Raw genomic sequence first — 22,140 nt, forward strand, 5'->3', positions numbered from 1 at the left:
GAATGATAATGTAGTGCATAACAAAACCTCCACAGCAGGCCTAAAGCAACTCCATAGCAAGCCTCCTTTCCATTGTAGCCCTACTCTTGAATGTATGAGCACCATGAGGGTACGCATACATCCTGTTCCACAAACTCCCCCACGATAGCTAATGAAGTTGACACAGGGCTTTCAACTATTCATGACTTGAGGCCTGAATTATTTGTTGGGTTGCTCTAAGCAGGCAAACTGTGTTTCCAAAGCTCAAGCCCTGAAAAAAAAAAAAAATGCTGTCCCTCTCTGTGGGAATCTCCTGACTAGGCGTGCCTTTGATTTCAGAAACACTGCCTCTGTTTCCTACATCAGGTCCTCACAGTTTACAGCAACTCCTTGGGGTGGACGCTCAGTGCAGCTGTGGGCAAGTGAGCGAGAGATGGGGAGAAAGGAAAAGAGACAGAAAAGAGGCTAAGCTAAAGCTCATTATGCTTGTTGCTTACAGGCGTTGTGTGGATATTCTATTAGCCATATCTAAAGTGTAATTGTACCATTGGGGGGGACAGTGTTGTCGGGGTGCCAAGCTTTCTCTCAGCAACTAGCGAAGTGTGGTAATCTCACACACCATCTCATTACAGTTTAAACCCCCAGCAGCTGCTCGCATTAGACTTTTATTACACGCTGACGCTCACAGCTGTGCTGGCATAGCACTGGACAGGATGGTGAGAGACGGGAACAAAGACAGACAGACACAAGGATTCCAGCACAACATTTGGCTCCCATCAAAAAAGTGGAAATATTGAAGCAGAGGGTTGTAATGACCCTAACAGCCTCTCAGTGTGATAACTCTGCAGCCCCCTCTACCCCAGATCCTAAACTGAGGCCAAGGACAGTCGCACAGATGGACCAAGTCAAACATAGTCAGATTGGGATTCAATCAAAACTGCCAGAGCAGTGGTCATGCAGAAGCGTCACGCAGGGACAGCTTTCATAAGCATTTGTCTCATTCTGAAAGCAGCATGGGGCGGTGGTACTTTGTTATCTCAACAGCCACATCTGTTTTAAGCAGCTGTAAATATGTGTGTGCGGTCACTATAGTGTGTCACTATGCAAGTATACAGGCACTGAACACGAACAACTGTACCAACATACAGATCATGTCATCAGGTTTTTTAGGACACCATCAGTGATGAAGTTCAGGTGGAGAAATAGTATGTTTCTATTAAGCTTTGTTAGAATTAAGCTCTATAAATTTATAACACAAATATTTATATTTTATTGGTCATGTTTATCAATAAATTTTCTAATAAAATTCTGTAAAAATGGAAGAAAAAAAATGATAGAACAAATTAATTTTAAACAATAGGTAAAAACAGCTAAGTGGGATATTTTTGAATTAGACCATACACACTAAAGTACTTTTTACTTTTATTTTTTAAAAACATCATATATATGTAATATAATTGAGGTCACTCCAATCTGAAGAAGCTCTGTGAAGAACAGTGGGAGAAAATAATTAACTTTTTTTGGCTTTCTAAGATGCTGGATGCTGGAGCCAGAAAGAACTCGGATTTACCTGAAAATTGTTTTCCTGATAAAAAGCTGGATACTAAGAAAACATTTAGTTCTGATGGTTGGCCAGTGTAGCACAGAATGTTAAATATTGTGGCAAGGATTATTTCCCTCCTGTATATACAGCATGCATGAGGACCAAGATAACATGAACCCAATTCAGGATAATGCCGTCCAATCTAACAGCACTAAAATCAAAGCTTAAAAACACAATGAGCAGCTTTTCTGACATTTACAACAAAAGCTGAACATTACAAATTTCACAATGTTAATATCCATGTTCAGGGTGATTCAATTAAGCTGCCATATTGTACAGATTCTCATATCATTGTGTCTACTGCCTGCATTTATCCCTTCATGTATATGCTGAAAGTGTGGCTGTGCACGCTTTGTGTGTGTGTGTGTGTGTGTGTATCTCACCTTGACTTCAGTGTGAATGTGGCGTAGTTACAGAGGACACTGGGACACAGAGCCCAGCTGGGGAGGGAGATGAAGCACAGCTGGGGATAATTAAACCCAGCACTGTCTCCATGAAGGGGCCAGGCAGCCAGGCTGCTCCGGCGTCCCCTAGACAGAGCAGCTTGGATGGGGGCAGACTACACTGCAGTGTCCCTTCACTGTGTTCCCACATTAGAGGAAAAGGCTCAAATCTGACAGCGACTCAGCAGTGAATGGAAATGTTTCTGGATAAAAACCCAAAAACACAGCTTGACTTTGTTGTTATTTCCCTAAATGAACAATACTTTGTGATGCCACTCATCCCCTCTCATCTATAGTGATAGACAATGCGTGAGTGGAGGCATCTGAAAACATAATTGGCCAGACGACTGATAGCAGAAAGGTTAACTGTAACAGACCCAGCCAACTTTATCAGCTCTAAATTTGCCTTGGCTCAGTATGAAGCATGGAAGCTGGCCATATCACAGCCAGGGCTTGCCCACATCAAGCTGGGGCTGGGGTTTGTCTAATTTGAGGAATGCTTTTTCCTGTTTCTCTTCCACAGAGCTGATTAATTTACAGTGGCACTGCTCTCAGTCTCTGCCATGCTGTTTCTGTATCATTGGAAATAAAAAGGTTTACCTTGGATGTTGTGTTCGAAAAATGAGACCCTCTCCCCATCACAGAAATATCTTTTTAAAAACCCTTGCAGGATGCCAACTTAAACAATTTTAGACTGAGTGAATTGACCCAGCCTACATTTCAAAAGCCTGGACTTGGTGTGATGATTAACAGCACTTTCTAAGAAGCGTCACACTCCTTAACGTTGCCAGAGTTGCCAAGGTGAATGACCGAGCGCACAATAATTGCAATGTGCTTAATCAGGAAAGGCCTGGGAGGAACGCGCTGCCGGCTGTGCCTGTGCTATCACCACTGTTTTCACTTCCCACTGTTTGTTTGAATAAGTTTGACTGTTGAACAGAACCTTTTGATTACAAAGGCATTGAGCTGGCTCATTAATGATGCTGTTAATGGCATCCTCCATCATTGTAGAATCACTATGTTGTTGCACAAGCAGTCAATGCAGCAGGCATTTCACTGCCTTTATTAAGTTACACTTTACTGGTCTGTAAAATTTGACTGCAGACATTTTATTTGCCACTTCTTGATAGCTGTGCTTGAAATATGAGCAGTGTGGAGCATGTATGGGCGTCTATCTCGCTCTTCAGGGTGATCTTATCTTACACTCGCTAGGCTGTAAATAACGCTTGTCTTCCAATTCTTTTTACCCTCTATTTCGCTACTTCATTGCAACCTTCACCTGTGTGTAACTTTGTTGCCTTTGCCATAAAAGGGAACGAACAAGGCCAGTGGGAGATTATTAGCTCACTTAGGTCAGTTATTTTTCTGACCAGAGCCTTGACGGTTAGTTTGAGAATGTGCAATAGCTATTATCATGTATTCCTCAATCATGATGAGCCCAGTGGCACGAGCTGTAAGTGAACAAGGTTTTTTGATTAAATCTCAAGGCGCAGACGTAGATGAAATGAACATCAATGGCACTCATATTACCATTCATTGCCTGAGCTTTCACAAGAAATGATATTTTAACAAAGCTCAGCTCCTTTTCCCCCCATCCAGTTCATTACCATTACAGTCTTGCAGGAAGATGTGTCAGTAACTGCACTGTAAACAGCAAACAAGCTATAATACAGGCACACCAGCACGTGCACACACTGTTAGCAGTCAGGCGTGTGTCACTAAATAGACTCTGGATGTATTACCAAACGGATTGGGAGCAAAACCAATAAACCCTGAAGGCAGAGCAGCTCACAAACAAGTCATCTGTTTGTTCATTTGGCCTTCATATTTACTTCTGTCTCTGTAACCAACAGTGAATGAGAATGACACTCATTTCATATCAGGTAACTACAGAGATTAGCAAACATAGTCTACCCGCTTCAGTTGCCATCACAGCCCTGATAACAACCCTCCCTGCCTCAGTTCTACACACACACACACACACACACACACACACACACACACACACACAAACTCAACATTTTAATTTCAGTGCATCTCCATGTCTGCGACAGGATCATTAAATCGAGGCCTAATAAATGCAGCTAACCATGATGGATGGCTGAACAGCTTCATGGTCCTTTTCCTGCCTTGATGGAGATAAGTTGCTTTTGAGATGCTTTGTGCATTGTGACGTCTCCAATGGTTGTTGCAGGGAGGGAGCTCATGCCAACCCTCGAATCCATCAGGCTTTAAAGGGGGGCTCTATACAGCTTGTTAGAGTAACATGTATGACCATGTAGGAGCCCTAATGAGCAGGGAACTAGCCGAGAGAACTGTGTCTGGACGACAGAGAACATAAATCTCCTGTCCTGCTCTGCGCCCTGGGGACTGCACAAACACCAAAATTATGTGAATCTGCGTGTGCATAGGTGCATGTGAGGTGTGCAGGCATGCAAACACACACACAATGCAGATAGCAGTATCCTCCTGGGAGTTTCATCTACCATAGTTGAAAGAAGCAGGTTGTTTGAATTATGATCTAACAATAGTGTTCCACTCCCACTCTATAAATGAATCCAATACTGGCATATCTATCATTACCAGAGGACTTGCACTCAGCTTGCTTCTTTTTATTTGGAACGAGTTTTGGAAATAAATCCAGCCATACTGTGCTTTGCACAAACCGCCCTGCAGGTTATGATAATTTCTCTGTGTTTTTAGTTTCCCTGTACATAAACTGCAGTCTGTGGCATTGATCAGATTTAGTGCGTCTCACTCGCTTCCTTCCTGCCTCCTGACAGAACTCTGTCTGCTCTGCTTATCTGCTGTACCTCAGTAAGTAAGAAGATAGAGTGAGCTGAACACTGGTAGCCTTTTTTTTCTTAGACATACCGACCTTCACCTTGCACGGTTACTACCTGCAGTGTGAGGTGTGTAATGAAGGTATAAGACTCCTTTAAAGTATTGATTTGTGGGTGAAGTTTACCTCTGTGCATCTTTATGTAAAACTTTATGTCCATGTCTGTCTGCATTTTTAAGAGACAGGGAGAGAAAAAAAATGAGAGAGATATGGACAGTCAGCTTGCACAAATACCACAGGAATGTGTACCAAAGTGTGTGTGCGTGAGAAGGAGAGACAGTGTGTGAGTTATATAGCCCTGGGGAGCAGCTATGGTCATATTTTAATAACTCACAGCATGTTGGATTATGTACTGTGGGCTTGTAATATCACACCATCAGGGCAAAGCCCTAACAGATTCTCCGTTGGTTGGCCCTTCACTGAAAAAAACACATATCAGGGGACTCACCAAAACATTGTTTTCAGTTCTGCAGCACTTGTGAAAATGTGAGCTCCCACATGATTCCAGTTCAAAGGTACGTCTTCGCCGTTTTGTCTGCCTCAGCACGCAGCGCTTTCTCTCCCAGCTACAATGAACAGAACTCCAGGTTTAATAGGCCTAAAGTAGTGCACCCCCTTTGCTGCCTTTGAAGAGCAAACACTCTCTCGCTCGCGTACACATGCACTAATATACACAGAAACACACACACACACACACACGTTGCTGTGCGAGCAATAAAAAAACAGTGGAACAGTGGCTAGTTCTCTCTCCGACACATCAAAAGGGGAGCTGAGGGGAGTAATGTGTGGAATGATGTGTGTGCAGACCAAGGCCGGGATGCCATTCATGGTTGTAGTGCTGTGGTTTTAACTGCCGGAGGAGGCTTTAAGGCTGTGGCTGGCAAGTTCCACACAGTAGTTTTAACACATGCCCTGCTGCAATCTCAAGTGATGTTTGTGTATTAAAAAAGATTTGCTTCAGTGTCTTTTTATACTTGAACAAAGCGCAGAGAACATAAGTATATGACAGTCGAGTGCTTGAAAAAATAGCAGCGAACATCCCCTCTCCTCATTAAAGTCACGTAGTGCGCTCTATAAAGCAATAAAGACCATAAAACAACAATGAGAAACATCCTGCTATTGAGAGAGGGAAAGTGAAAGTGAAGTGGAGGCACACACAGCATGGGCGCATCTGTATGGGTGTGCGTTCGTGTTCACGTGGCTGAGTCAGGCACTGAAGGAGAAGGGGAAAGTTACAATTAGCCTGCTGCCGAGAGCATAGCCTCGTTCCATAAGGCATGTTTACGCTTTAGACATGCGGTAATTACATATGTCGTCTTTTGTTTTCTATTTCCCTAAAAGTGGGGAGCATAATGAGGGAAAATTAGAATAAAAAGATAGCCTACTACATGCTGCCTTTGTCTTCAAGTTCATTTAGGCCTCAGAGAATGGGGTTTGAGATTGGAGGAGAAGACTGTAAGCAGGGACTTAGCTTCTCCAGATGGGAAACTTCTGTTAAGCTGTAATGAGAATGTATAACAACGACAACAAGCTTGATGGAGCTAGACATGGCAGCGCCTTCATTCAGGAATATGAAACCAAAGGAAAAAAAAAAACAAAAACCTTATTACAGCTTTTCTTACTTTTCTTATTTTATTCTCTGTGATATCCATTTCAAGCTGTAAGTGGAAGAGAAATGTCTTCATTAAATCTTTAAGAGAACATTTCTTTTTCACTTTTTTATAGCCATGCCCAATAGGGGGAAATGTGGAAAAAGCAAGTACAAATGATAAAAAAACAACAAAGCACAGGAGTGGCTGCTCCTAATGGGACTGTTTTCAGCAGCTGTATTAACAAGCCTGTTTGATATCTGTCTCCTAAGTGAAGCTGTCAGCCCATGTGTCCAGCATGCTATGTTTAGGATGTCTAAAAGAGTTGTGTTTTCTGGCACCAGCCCATAATAAATGCTAAAGGGGTGACCTTACATCTATTTCCTCCGTGTTGGTCTATGGCCATTCTCAAAACAGACCAAAAAATCCTTCTGAACTCAGGGTCAATAATCCATCACCAGGGTTTTTTTTTTTAACAATAACACACTTTTCTATGCTGGCTCTGTGAGAAACAGCCCTGAAGAACAAGAGAAGAACTGGCCCTGGTTGGTAGTGACCTCCCCTCACAACACCAGAACGTAACGTATTACTTTCAATCAAACCTCTTATGTGTTAAATAAGGTTAAAATACTTGTACCTCTCTGAGCGTGGTTCTTTACATATGCAAATGTGAGCACAGTGAATTGTCTGCTTTCATTTCCATAATGTGACTCCTGAATGTGCTGTAGATTTGCTTGGTTGATTTACGGCTAGAATCAAAATCCATATTTGGCACTGCAAAAAGGAACAAAGATTAGAGTTTCATAAAGAACGCCAAATTACCCACACTTACTGTACTGTAGTGGGCATGCATATATGCACAATACACAGAAACTTTTCATAGACATATTCACAGTGTGAGAGACTCCTGTAACTGTGAATTACTTTACCATAACTGTTTCCATGAAAATGTATTGCTTTGTCCTTGGAAATGTGACACAGCAGTCGATATTGGTGTACAGACTCAGTAATAATCTCCACTGTGAAAGCAACAGACTAAAAACACATTTCGACCGATGAAACAGTAGAAGAGAATGTGTGTGTGTGTGCGTGTGTGTGTGTTTTATGTGCATTCTTTTGCCGAGTCGGCATTATTGGATTTGGATTGTAACATGGTAGTATCAAGTTAGGCTGAAAGGGGCCTGTGAATATCATGTTGGAATCACAATAGACAGGGGCTGATTGTTATTGCGCCGCACTTCCATTAATAATTCAATCATTTGACCCATGACATGATTTCCCGTAAAACAATCTGAACCTCTGAGGACTGATAGAGATATTTGAAATATATGAGTGTGTGTGGCGTGTGTATGTGTGTGCGTCTGTTTTGACCTTCCCAGTATGACACAGAACCAATGCCTGAGGCTAGAACTACAAGTATAATATTTACGGGGGAGAGGAAAGAAAAGAGAGGAGACAAGAGGAGAGGCAGGATATCACAAAGTATGTGTGTTGCAGCTGAAGTGTGCTGCAGCGTTTCCCCAGCTGAAGATGTGCATGCCCCAAGGGTGCGCCAATAAGCACACCACAGAAATGGAAGGCCTTACACAAACTATGCACTTAAAACTGAGCAGCACTCTGAAAAGTACAAGGAGAAAATCAGAACAATGTATGCAGAGTGCAGTAAATATAAAAACAGAGGACATGAGTGAGTGGAAACAAAGCCCAGTAATATCATAACGCATTGTTTTGGGGATCACTACTGACAGAAGAAATGTTGCAGTTCCATTTTACACACACACGTGGCTTTAGATGAATGGACAGACACAAATGCACACAGAAAAACAACACGCTCACATGCATGTGCATGGAAAAAGTAGGGGTGCCATCTATTAGGCTACAGACAGGAGGCTTGGAAGGGGAAATCTGTCCAGTGATGGCTGTAAATGAGGGCTGTGGTGGTGCTGTCACATTGTGTTTGGCTGGGACACAGGAGCTATGAAGGGGCTGTGATGGGATATGAGAGATGGAGGGCATGGACACTGTGTACAGATACAATGAACTCAGGAGATGGCTGAAGAATGGGCAGACAGTGTAATTCTGTCACAGCTAGTGGTGCATCTACTGGCAATTCTGCAAAAAAAAAAAAAAAAAGAAAAAAAAATGGGGGAAGGAGAGGAGAGGGATGGGTATTTGACAGGAAGTAAATTGAGTGCAGAGAAGAAAAGAGTGAGGAAGAGGCAAAGGCAATGATCAAGACAGAAAAACAGAAGGAGAATGAGAGACAGAGAAAGGCTGGGAATGTATAAGAAGCCCGACAGAAAAACACAGAGCTAATCGCTGTAGAATTGGTGAGGCAATACCGGTGTTATACCAGCAGAATATTTACTCTAATTAGAGGCAGCTAATGTGTCTCCAGGTATAAAGGCTGTCGGCACTTTCCTGAGAATAATTAGAAGCACAGAGCATGCATTGTCCAGGAGAGCGATGCACAGCTCCCTTTGTACATCATTAACAGTTCACTGACAACAAAAGCGGAGTTAATAGAATGTAATGTGGTCTCCTCACCCATCCGTTTGCTCAAATGGTCATTAGGGTAAACCAGAATAATTCCTTCTTCCTGTGCTTCAATCCAAATCTCAATGACTCCTTCCACCTCCCATGTGCCCCTCTGCATTTTTTTTTTTACCTAAACCCCTGCCTCCATTTTCCTCTCATTCCCCTTGACAGAGAATTTTCTCCCTAGTCTCTGTCCTCTACAGCAAGATGATAAACATGATTTCACGGCGCGTTACAATCATCAGTCTTCGTAAAACACACGAAATCCTCTATAAAAGAATTAATTTTGCTTTCCAGAGACAGCGCCAAATGTATAGATTTACAATTCCACACTCCAGTTCCCCACCATGTTTTAATGCATCATAAACACTTGGTGTTTTCTGGTCTCTGTTCCAATAAAAACAGAAGAGCGCGGGGGTGTAATATCTGGAGCTGGGGGAAATTAAAGCTGAAGTTTCTCTCCTCCTCAGTGCACTCCCAGCACACATACAGATAAACACACATACAAACACAGTGCACTCACACACACACACACACACATACACGCACGCACGCACGCACGCACGCACGCACGCACGCACGCACACACAAAGAGTCATGTTTCCATCACTTAAGGGGACTTTACATTGTCTCACACTCACTTTCTGGAAACCTACCATAAGCTTTACCACAACCACTGCCTAACCCTAACCATTGCTCTAACCTTAACTGAACTTAATCTTAATCTAAGTTTAAAATGAATCATCACCCTAAAATTTAATGATTCGCATTTTGACCACTTGGTTTTTGCACCACTAAACACAAAGAATCTCAGACAATGAGACAGATTTATGTCCCCACAATATGAGGAATACCAGACCAAACACACACACACACACACACGCACGCACGCACGCACGCACGCACGCACACACACACACACACACACACAAAGTTAATCAGCAGCCCAGAGAGAAATCTAAGACCACATCTACACCCAGTGGAGGGAACCTGATACAACCACATCTTTTCCCTTCCCACATTCCCCTCTTTCTCTTAATCATCAACACATAACATATAACACACACACACACACACACACACACACACACAGTCCCTGCTGATAAATTAACCCCATGTTTCGGTATGATTAACTAAAGTTAATGAAGACTGAAACTGATCTCAGACAAGGTAACCATAGAAGAGAAGTTTTTGAGAAAACATGAGGACTGCATTAGAAAACCAGTGGACATTCTCTGTTTTCCATTTCTGTTTCTGCTGCTATTTCCAACAGTCCTTTCAGTGCTTGGTGACAAACATAACCCTTCTGACTGGTGGAAAAATAAATTTCAAGTGAAGACAAATGCCTTATCCGTTGGGAGTAGCCTCAGGCTACAGTCATAATGGTTTCCCTCTCTTTCTTTCTTCCTGTCTCTCGTTTTCTTTTTCTCTGAAGGCAGGGAGTTTCCCTGCTCTACTTTTACATATCCACCCAGTCCAGCCTTATGCAGCACAAAGCTATAGTACTTGACAGATCATAAACAAGGAGGTTTAAGCCTTTTCTTTAAAATGATAAACTGCACATTAATTCCTGGAGGAAAAACTTCCAATTTTCGGTTCAGCTACAATTATGAGTAAACAAGAGAAAACTCATTAGTGACATTGTTCACTATCAAAACACAATTACACAATGTCAACGCATATGGCTGAAGTTCATTACTCATGTCGGAGCAGCACAAAAGTGTATTTCCAAACGCTGCGCCCTCTGTGTGTGTGTGTGTTTGGACCAGGCCAGCTGCAGGAGTCTGTCTCTTCTCCTCTCTCCCCTTCTCTGCTCTCAGTGCTATCGGGTTGCCACTTCGCCTCCTCCAGCCCATTACACAGGCCTCTTTATGCTGCGCTAAAAGCTGCTCATGTTCAAACACTCCTGGGAAAAGCTCCTTAAAACACGTCAGGATGAGAGGCCCTGTCTGGTAAAATATTAATAGGACGTTAATTGGTTGTTAATGGACTCTTGCTTAGGTAGGACTCGCCCTCCATTAGATAGGACACAGAAACAACCCATTCAGAAGTGTCATCTTACCACCTCCACAATTTAATTGTTACAGCTTTGAGTTGTGATAAACTGGTGTTAAAGACATTATTGCTGGAGTTTTATTTAAGGTCCTGTAAAGAGTTGTGCCGACCACATGTACTCTCCTGAGCTTGGTTTTGTTAGTCTGCAATCGGTTTTAACCATCTCCCGTTCACTGTTTAGTTTGGTGTTTCCATCATGCACTAAGAGCAAATTGTTGAGCTGGAACTCTTCTTCCCTTCTGTTAATATTCCTTCATCTGCACATATGGAAACAGTTTTAAACCTCTGTTGTTTGCTTCCAGGGTGTTTGTGCTTTCTGTGGTTGTCGTTACCCAACAGGAAAAATCCCTCTTCTGCTAAAGCAGGCATGTAATATTGATGACGAGCAGCCTCGAGAGAAACCCAGAAATCAAATGGGATCTAAACTAAGTTCAAATGTCGACATCAACACATACATTTTTGATCACTACAAACCTGCATGATGCTGTTGCTTTTAAGGGAAGTCATAGAAACGTGTGTAGCGGGGAATATAGATTTAGAAACGAGTGATATTTCAGCGTGTATTCAATTCCAGCTGCATTCAGCTTCAGTTCTTTTAAAATAAGGACTAATTAGTAATAATAGTAATTGTATTACTATTGCAACAACACATCATGAGTAGGGTAAAACTAACCTGTCTGGATGTTCAGGAAATGGCATTTAAAATGGCACTAGAAGACTGACTGACTTTCATTCTACAGTCTGGGCCTTTAAATGCCCCATGTGACTCAAAAACAGCAATATTGATATTTCTGTCTCTCCTCCCCCTATATATATGTATGCAGGATCTTTATTTACTGCTGTTAACTCCCCTTTCGTGACTATGACTATTTAATGGGAAACCTCAAACACTGAGTCAATCCGTGTCCGATTACATTATGAAGCAAATGTCAATGTCGACATCTGACAGATGTTCTGCTACGCCACCGCTGAGCTTTGTTTTTCTGGTGTAGGCTCAAAAGCCGCCACTAGATGGTATTAAAAGACAGGCAGCCAGCAGAGATAGAGGGGCGATAGATGATAGATGAAATAAATCAGCAGCACCCAGGCATCTCATTTAACTCAAGTGATATCTTCTGGTTTCCCCATTACCTGTCTAGGTAGAGAGTGAGATAATGCAGCAGAAAGAAAGTAAAGATGAAAGTAAAGCCTGTCTCTCCTCTTGACTGCATCGCAGACTGAAATTAATCTATCAGCGAGGAAGGCACAGGAAGATTACTGCATTATCACTGGCATGCACTCAAGAGATAACACTAACCAGATTTGTGTCATAATGAGAGAGTGTCTGTACCGGCATTATTAACCAACATATACACACTAATGTTTCAGTTTTAGTACAAATTAAGTCCTAAATATTGCAACATGAACAGATTCCCTGGCTGGGACTTTAATGATTAGCAAAACTGTCAAAAGCTACAATACATGACACACAACAAAGCAACTACAAAAGCACTTCAAGAAACTGTAGAAACAGTATGAAACATCCACTCTGAGAAAAATGTACTTGAATAATGAGTGACGCTCGAAAACAGTCATCCATGGTGTCAGTCAAGTAATGACACCGGTCATCAGTATTTAATCTAATTATTTTCGTCACTGCTTGTGGTATCACCTTCAGACATCACAACGGTCATTAACGTACATATTGAAATTAGCAGTAATGCAGCCCCTTTGCGCTTTTAAAGGTGTTCTTATTTTGTTGCTACCTAAAGTTTCTATGGATGAGAACAGCTTTCAACATTGTTCATATATGCCGTCAAATGAGACAGCTCAGTATTATTATCATGCATGCCACAACTAGTAATTAACTGTCAATCATTTCTGGTGCACATAATAACATTCATTGTAAAAAAACTAGTCCAAATGTCAAACTACTGCATACAGACAGGCTATGGTGAAGTAAGACTTTTTTTTTTTTTTTAGTTTTGAGAGAGAGACCTCTCCATTGAAATATTGTTTGTCAGTATCTGTATAAGAGGTTGAAGAAGCCTGTGTGCCAGTCAGTTGGCCATTCGTGGGTTTGTGTTTGAGGAATGCATGCTAAAAAGTGTTTTAATCAGCTCCAGAAACATTTGGTTTGCATGACACAGAGAACAGGCAGTAAGAAGAACAGACTAGTTATAGCTTGATTACATTAGACTGGAAAAAATGTGTTGTATTATGCTTTGTTAATATACATTCAGAGAGTCACTGGACCCCACTCTCACGCTGTAAGTAACAAGGGGCTTCTTTCACCTCATCAAATCATAAACCTTCTCTAGTTGTGTGAGCCTTATCAGAAATGGTGCCAGAGCTTGAGTGAAACACAGAAAAATCATTGGCTCTCCTCTCACTATGTTGCATTGTGGAACAGAATGGGCTTGACCATGCCGGAGAGGATCTTGGGAACATGAACGCTCACAATCTCTGAGATCATCTCTGGGAAGTTGACATGTGTCTGCAAGGACTTAGCTTGGATGAACAGATCATAGGTGAACTCGTGCAACTTCCTCACAATCTGAGATGAAGAGATACAGGTAGAGAGAGACAAAAAAAAATCATGCATGAGGTTATTAATAACAAAGAATATGCTCAATCACGGACAACGCTGAAAAAGAACGGAGACTGCAGATAATTGAGGAAATAACAAACAGCACCGAAACCTTTCTTTTGACATGAGCTTTAAGAAGTGATTCTAAAAGATGACACTCATTGTGACACTCTAAGCTCCATAGGCAGGGTAAAGCCGATGGGGTCTGAACTGCAAAGTCCTCATCAGTTCTGGTCTTCTGCCTGAAGGGCCCTGTCAGACAATCCCTGGCTGCCCTCCAGCTCATGACGCATTAGAAGAAGATCTGAGATGTGAGTGGGACACAGACAAAGCTGAGCCTTTATGGATAAATCAACATTGAGAGCCACAGCGCTGAAACTTTCCCTCAAGTTGTGCTTCTGGTCACATCCCAATCACTGACAGAATTTGTTTTCTTTATTATCTAATTGTTATCATCAATCAGCATTAATAATATTTATGGCAAAACAGAATTAAGGAAAATAGTTGATCTACACTCTCTAGGGGTCATAACACCTATCACGAATCTTAATGAATTTCCAAATTATTTCAAATCAATGCAAGCATCATTTTGGGAATAACACTTCTCTTAATCAGAAATGGCCTATAGAGTTAACCTATTAACCTGACCAAAAATCACTGTAAAGAGTTTTATGTGTACTGGTACAAATATTATCATATTCTCAGGCCTTTGAAAATCCTTGATATACTTATCCATTCAAAAACAGGATAGTCAGACATGTCTATATGTTTAAATAAAAAGGAAGGTCCCAAAGCAGGTTTTACAGATTTTTGTTATCGTGGTTACGTATGTGTTCAAAGCAGGAGTTTGATAAAAAAAAAAGATACAGCAGATGGACGATGAAAAAGCTAAATTCTGACTGTTTAATCTGGTAATAGACAAAGATGCATTTGACACTGTAAAGGGTTAGTTTTTGAAAATCCAGTTTGTTATAGATTTTGAAGGATTTTTTTACAGCTGCTGATTGTGTGTGGTTATATTTAACACTCCTATAGTGTCAGCTTCAAAATAAAAGAATTTATAAAAATGGAAAATCACTGTGTCAGAATGTCCTGCAGTGGGTATTAATCACGCAGAAATACAGTCCATCTGGTGGCTATAAAACACAAACTGTACAGGTACTACACCTCAGGCTCAATATTAAGCTTTTTCAGGTACTTGACTGTTAGACAGGTTAATCTTGTAATAGAGGGAAACAGTCTACTATCCCTCAGTGACTGTTGCACCAATAAAAAGTTGCAAAAACACAGATATCTGAGAGTTCAAATATGAAAAAAACAGATATCTGAGAGTTCAAATATGAAAAAAACAGATATCTGAGAGTTCAAATATGAAAAAAAATATTGTTATAATAAAATGTGATAAGTAAACATAATGACAGTAACGAGCCCTTTAAGTATAGTTGCCAAACTCCACATTGGTTTAAATCTTAAACATAGAATCTAAAACAGAAACCAAACAGGACAGACCAAACTGGTCTCATAGCATGCAGGTGGAATGTGTGAAAACCAAAGTGGCAGTTGTTTTGCTTGTCTGTACAAGTTTACATCTGCATATCTGAACTGCTGCCTCTAGTAGTTTTTTTTTATACTGTATGTGGTAAAGTTTGGGCTGAACTGCAAGATGATAGTAGCTACAACTGCTTGTCTGGTGCTTTCAGTCATTCACTGCATGTGAGTTAGTACAACTCCTTATAGATATTTCAGGTATTTGTGATGCTACCAGATCATTTATCATCCCAGTAGTCAGGAAGTCATATGACACCGTGGTATGTGTATAACCTGAGTTGATACCTTGAGATACGTGGGTATACCCCAGAAAAAAATGAGAAAGAATAGGTTTTGGGTAATTTTATGATATGCATAGTGTAACTGACTAAAATAGCCTTAAATTTTCGGTGCAGTAACTGACTGTCTCAATCACCCTGAAAATAATTTAGTGTGGCATAAGCTGACAGCAGTATTGCTGTAATCCAAATATAGTGTTTGCACTCTTGGGAGGTAAATTTTGATCTATGCAATTTCCTGCACAACTGGTTCTGTGATTGTAGGTAACATGACATTTATATAGTGGTTCATGGTACAGTGTGTTTTTATATGTGAAATGGACTTGTGTGTATTACCGACTGGAGGTAGTCCAGCAGTTGTGTGAGCTGAAACAGCCTCTGTGTATGGGTGGTCTCTCCATGGTGGCTGGCCAAACGGTCCAGCTCCTTGATGTAGGAGGTCCGCAGTTCATCAAAACAACGCTGGTTCTTCAGGCCCTCCACTGGCACTGTGACCACATAGCCAGAACACAACAATAACTCTCAGAGGCTTTATCTGTCCCATCAATTCTCTGAAGTATGGCTGCACTCTATTGTAGTCATATTTCACTTGCATTCAGGCTATTACTTGAGACATGGTCTCAGCTGACTCACTGATGCTGAAGAGGACCAGGGCTTTCATGCAGAGGAACTCCTCTTGGGTGACTTTCAGCATGCAGAACCTCTGGGAGAGTATCTTCATCCTCACACAGTGTTCATACATACTGGACACTTGCATCCGCTGGCTGTGAAGAAGAGATGGGGGAAAAAAACAGCACAAGAGATGAAGAAGGAGCACAAGGTGTGACAAATAGAGAGGTGAGAAGGCAAGAGAGGGTCAGGCAGAGAGAAGTATATAAAGGAGGATGACAGTTAATAGTAGGAGAAACAAGAGTGGAAGCAAAAAAAAAGCAGCAGAGGTGAGTAAAAAATGAGTCAGATGGATAATGGGAAAAGAGAATGACAGAGCAGCAGAGATAAATGAGGGTCAGGAACAAGGCAAGGCCTATCTTTTTCCATGCAGGTCAGAGGCATTCCAACAGAACGACAGACAGAATGTTTTGAGAAATGCCAACTAAGTGGAAGCTGCTTTAAGGGCCTTCGGCTGGATTTAGCATTAAACACTGAAGCCAACGTAAAGATAAGAGACACACTCTGTGTTAAGTTTCTTAAAAGTACAAAGAAAAGAGAAAAGACACAAGTTGAGGTGTCAGACATTTTTTTGATAGAGGCTGGAGGAAGTTGCAGTGCAAAATCCAAACTTGTCAAAGTGAAAAAAAAAAAAAAAAACAGCTCAGTGTTGTAGCAGTTCTTGGGGACTGATGGCTGGTTTTGTAAAGATAAAATGGAATAAATCATCTAAGGTGATCCCTCTGCAGCCATGTGTATCAGAAAGGAAAACAGCAAGAACAGAAGAGAATTGTTTATTGTCTTGCCTAAGAAGACGATGCTCATTGTGTGACTTGTCAGTCAAGCTCTGAACTGGTATTCCACTGTGCCTTTCCTTCCAATTGCAGTGACAAGTGAAACCTCATGATATTCTACCAAACCTATTGTCACATTGATTATTACAGCTGCTGGGGCCAAAACAAACACACTATACAGCTTTAAAAAAAAAAATTGCTTTGTTTATTTCAAAAACATTAATGTCAGAGCTCTAGGGATGTAGGTTAGGTAAAGTGAAAGTGTTTCATGACTTACTCATTGAAGACCAGGTCTGGAGCAAAGTAGAGCATTGAGCTGTTAGTCAGTGTGTAGGACCTCCAGCCCAAAGCCAAAACCATCACCCCCATCCATGACAACTGAATCACTGACATCTGATCGGCCACATGCAGGTCACGGAAACCTGTTAACACTCAGTTTTGTCAAAGATTTGCTCAGGTTTAAGTGTTTAAACATGACAAAATAACACCCCAGAGGTCAATTAAATACATGTGAAGACCTGTCAGATTAAAAACAATACACAGTATGGATATTGCTGGTCATCTCTAGGACTAAATTCTTGGCTTAAATATGAACATATCCCCCTCTAGTGGTTAATATTTGAACAAGCTGGTTTGCATTACATATGATTGGCTGCCCAAACATAGAAGCTGAATTGGAGCTAACATATTACATAGTTTTTCTGATAGCTTTACAGCTTGTGTAAATTATTCTGAACTTGAGTTTCACAAGTAATTCATCATTGTCCTTATTCTACCTTTTGCAAGACTGTAATTGCAGTGTTTTGTTAGGCATGGAGTATAAATAGTTTGTCTTGTAATAACCGCAATCGATGACAACTAAGACAGCAATTTAGCAATTTAATTTGCAGCCTTGGCAGACATGCCTATGCAAACTGGCTCAAAGTGTCCTACCTGGTATTGCCTTGGCCCAGCGCACCACAGTTACCAGTTGTCTTTCCCCCAGCTCGTTGAGACTGGTGAGCAAGGATGTGGGGCTGTCTGGCTCTGCAGGGTCATGTCCTGCATTGACCACAGCTGGCTCAATGGTCTGCAGGATGCTGAGCAGGGAAAGGCAGGAGCTCAGGGTTGGAGGGATACTAAGAACCAGGGCCTGAGACCCTGCTAAAGATACACACACACACACACACACACAAAATGACACATAGACCAAAACAATAATACAAAAAGAATTAACATACATATATATATATATATATATATATGTATATTGCACGATTTTTGAGATTGTGAAACTAATCCTTATCACCTTGAGCCATGGCAGTTGCACTTCGAGGCTCCATGATTACATCTTTCTTCCAAGCCCTTCCTCCTAGTTCTCCAGCCCTGCAGGCAGCTGGAGGGTGTGCCTCTTCTCCATTTCTCGTTTGTCCAGCTCCCTTCAGCCTGCGACCTAACCACACCACAGACAATACAGAGGGGACAAAAAGGGCAAAGTAGATAAGATGCTTGTATTTCACATTGTTTTATCTAAATATTACACAATAAAAAGCCAAAAAATTAAGGTAAAATTTTTATGTAATGTAATTACAATAAATGGGGCTATGCTTAAATTACCACCAGCCCATGGAGCTGTTCCTTATCATAGCCATGTGGGAAACTTTTGGATCAAAGGCCACTGGGCAAAAACAAGTTCTTTCTGTCTTTGCTGAAATGCATTTGCTACACTCTAGCAAATGCGTGATCTGGAACACTTGATTTGTAAGTTAGGATGTAATGCCTGTAAGGTATCTGACCACCATGACTCTGGGTTGGAAATCAACACCACACCGTCTCTCTGTCTCTGTCTCTCAGTTTTAATTCCTCACCTTTGAGGCTCATTCCCAACATGAAGCACCTCTTCAAGCGACATGAGGCACAGTTTTTCCGCCTCAGTTTGTCGATGGTGCAGTCATTCCGGCTGGCACACAGGTGGTTCTGTTTACCTGCGGGTACACAAATGTTCTGAGGGATGAATTGAACGAGTGCAACAATGTCTAGCTTCCACTCATAGCAACGATATGTGGGTGTTCACTAACAACAAATAACTCGCTTTCATAATGTCAGGTCACTGTGCCCTGCCTGCATGAGCTAGTGAGTGGGTGTAAGAAATTAAATCAGTGGATGCATAATTGTGAGTGTGTGTGTTTGTGTGTGTTTTCACGTGTGTGTGTGTGTGTGTGTCACACCTACCTGCAGCAGCCCTCTTGAAGAATACTTTGCAGCTGCCACAGGTGACGGCACCATAGTGACAACCTGAGGCATCGTCACCGCAAACCTGACAGACTCGCCTGTCTGCCAGGTATACACCTGGAAACAAATCTTCATGCCTGGTCACACACACACAGGCACACACACACATAAAATGCTTTTTAAAAGCACACAAAAGAGAACAGATGCTAGTGAAGCATTTGAGGGCTTCATTTGTTACAGCTGCAATGAACCTGTGAAAATAAGAGCAGGCCGCCAAACAGAAATGCTTAAATCAAGATAGGTTTAGGTAGATTTAGGTCACTAGGTATTTGTTAAGCTGCCTATTCTGATGTTTGAGGCACTTACTTCCATCCATCTGTCATCTATACCCACTTATTCCTTAACCAGGGTCACGGTGATCTGCTGGAGTCTATCCCAGCTCTCTTTGGGTGGAAGGCAGGGGTACACCCTGGACAGGTCACCAGTCCATCACAGGGCCGCACTTACTTCCTAAAGCCAATATACTAGATTTCCCTATTTCATTATTGATTAGATGACAACAAAGGAGGTTGGTTTTAGGGAATGTAAACCCATGAATTCCAAAAAAATTCCCAGATACAGTTTTAGTTTTTTTTTTTTTTTTTTTTTGGAAGTAAAACAGAAGTTTTTCCTGTCTGAGCACAGAATCAGCAACAGGTGCCGTATCCCTTGTTTATAGTGACATTGATAATGGCTGCAGAGATAGTCTGAGCAGAAATGAGGACAGATCTGGAAAGTTGATGAACTTTGATGGTGCATGGTGAAACACAACTTGTCCAAGGCCTAGAGGAGCGCATGTTAGAGTACAAATAATTTATGCTGATACACAGCTGTCTCTGCAGCTAAGCAGAATATGATTCTACAATCCCCCACTGCAAGTCAAATCATAATCATGTTTACTATATTTGATTTAATTCTGCTCCAATTATTATCTGCAGTCCTCTACAGAAAAAATATTAAATGAATTATTAAATTCAGGAGGCTTTAAAATATTAAGCAATTTAATAAAGAATCAGGTTCATGATGGTTTTAAAAGAAATCAGCACTTACTGGGCCAACTGTAAAGGCTGGCTGACTAAAGCATGCTCACTAGACACGCTGGTGCATTTGTTCTTTTGTTTCTCATTCATGAAATATGAGGTTGAATGAATGGTGCGAAGATAATGACTGTGTGTAGCTCCTTACAGGATCGCCCTCCTGACCTGGAGCCACTGAAGATAAATCAAAGCAAAGAATTGTCAAAATGAGTAATTACCTGAAACTGCGATCTGTGAAATTCACCCAAACTGAAGGTTCGGTCTTGATAGTAGAAAAAGTGGCCTGATCTTGAGGAATTGTACTTTGGCCATACCCTTGTCCCATCGCTGCTCGCATATCACCTTTTCCATCCTGCGCACCCTTGTTGTACCAAACACAGTGGCATTCCCTTCCGGTTCCTAGAGGGGCTTGTCCACAATTACAATATTTGCACAACAAATTATGTCCGCCCGATCTGCCTCTCTCTGGCTCGGATCTACCGCTGCATGCGCGCTCATTTGCGCACCACACACTCTGGGTATCTCTGTACGGGCTTGGACTGGCAGAATATTGTTTCAAAGGTAAGATCTCTTCCACTTGAGAGGGCATGTGCAGCTCTGCCATCGGGTTCATAAACAAGTTTGATTCCTGGCAGACGTATCTGGACAGCACCGGACCGCGCGTCAGGGTTTGCGCGCTGTCCATTTCGTCCGATGTGAGCAGCTCCATGCAGCTCACTTGCTGTAAGCCACGGCACACATCGAGAAAGTCGTCCTTTCTTGGGCTAGTGTCATTCGGCAAAAGCCTGCTGCCTTCTAAGTTCATATTACCAGCCGCTTCTAACTCCGGCACCGCTCGGGGACCTTTCCCCACAGTGGGGTCGCAGTCTGCAAAGGCGCTGCTGGAGTACAGGTTTGTGTTGTTGAGCGGAGAAGACACCGAGTCCAAACCCAAGGACACCGACACTGCCTCACTGAGCTCAGCAGTAATCCGGCAAGCATTGCTGTCCGCTGTATCCAACAGAGCGCACTCATTCATATTTAAAGAGTTTGGTAGTTCTTCTATATTGGACAGGCTGGAGTGAAAGGTCATATTCAGCCCGCGTCGCTACAGTTAAAGCGGCAGCTCCGCAGGCTGCAATGGGAACAAATAAAACACTTTCCGGGCGACAAAACGCCTGCCCAATAAGACTCCGGTCATATGTCCCAGCGGCGAGGAAATTCAGATCAGTCTTCCACGTAGGTTGGTACAGGGAAGGGACGTCCCGTTAGTCTCGTCCACAAGTGAAGAGCTGGCGAACTTTTTACAAAGTAGCTTAGTCGATTTTAAAGCCGAAACTTCAGGATGTTTACATGTGACGCAGGTCATGAACGGTTAGGGCAGGTCGCGCAGAAAGACTGGTTTGGTTGTGGAACCTGGTTTACATCTTAAAAAATAACTCTCAACCTAATATCTCAATTGGAATTCCAGCACCGCGCCCACGTCTCGCGAGAATAGTCAGGATTAAAAAAAATTAAATTCACGTTGTAATAAAGTAATAATTCGTAACAGAAAGCATGTCTCTCTCTCTCTCTCTCTCTCTCTCTCTCTCTCCCTCTCTCTCTCTCTCTCTATCTAGCCATAGAATTGAAGTAAGTCCTGAAATAACTTTGTTTCTATGTTGTGGCCTAATTCACAGGTAAAATTGTAAATGTGCTGTTGTGCAACCGCGCTGCAGGTGAACAACAAAAGGGCGCAGCAGAGAAGTCTGCACTCTACAAATGGTGCAAACAACTGGAGAAAACAACAAAAGCCAAAACAAACAAACAAAAATCAATATAATTTCTGTTATCTTACACATATGTCATTGTGTGCTATATTCATAAAATAAAGTAGAGCATTTTCTGCCATTTTCCAGCCTGGATTGTTTCTGATAATCTTGCTATTTGCAGGAACTGAGGCAGTGAGAGCAGAGGTAATGCGATAGCGATTGCGGTGGAAGAACTGG

At 41.9% G+C, this 22,140-nt stretch overlaps 1 protein-coding gene across 3 annotated transcripts; it reads right to left on the reverse strand.

Moving 5' to 3' along the window:
- Positions 1-12,399: 12,399 nt before the first annotated feature.
- Positions 12,400-21,630, reverse strand: LOC113144159 (androgen receptor-like). 3 transcript variants are annotated; one of them, XM_026329948.2, is made up of 9 exons: positions 20,392-21,628; positions 19,098-19,234; positions 18,734-18,850; positions 18,175-18,318; positions 17,820-18,029; positions 17,164-17,308; positions 16,078-16,208; positions 15,781-15,932; positions 12,400-13,585 (listed from the first exon to the last, which is right to left on the reverse strand). In XM_026329948.2, the coding sequence occupies exons 1-9, from the start codon at positions 21,243-21,245 to the stop codon at positions 13,421-13,423; spliced, it is 2,055 nt and encodes a 684-aa protein (XP_026185733.1). In that variant the 5' UTR covers positions 21,246-21,628; the 3' UTR covers positions 12,400-13,420. The 3 variants fall into 3 exon arrangements, with proteins under 3 accessions (XP_026185733.1, XP_026185734.1, XP_026185735.1); XM_026329949.1 differs by having other exon boundaries at positions 17,820-18,026; positions 20,392-21,245; XM_026329950.2 differs by having other exon boundaries at positions 13,447-13,585; positions 15,785-15,932; positions 20,392-21,630.
- Positions 21,631-22,140: the final 510 nt, after the last annotated feature.

The sequence above is a fragment of the Mastacembelus armatus genome, chromosome 10 (genome assembly GCF_900324485.2).
Source record: "Mastacembelus armatus chromosome 10, fMasArm1.2, whole genome shotgun sequence".
In the NCBI taxonomy this organism is placed as follows: Eukaryota; Metazoa; Chordata; class Actinopteri; order Synbranchiformes; family Mastacembelidae; genus Mastacembelus; species Mastacembelus armatus.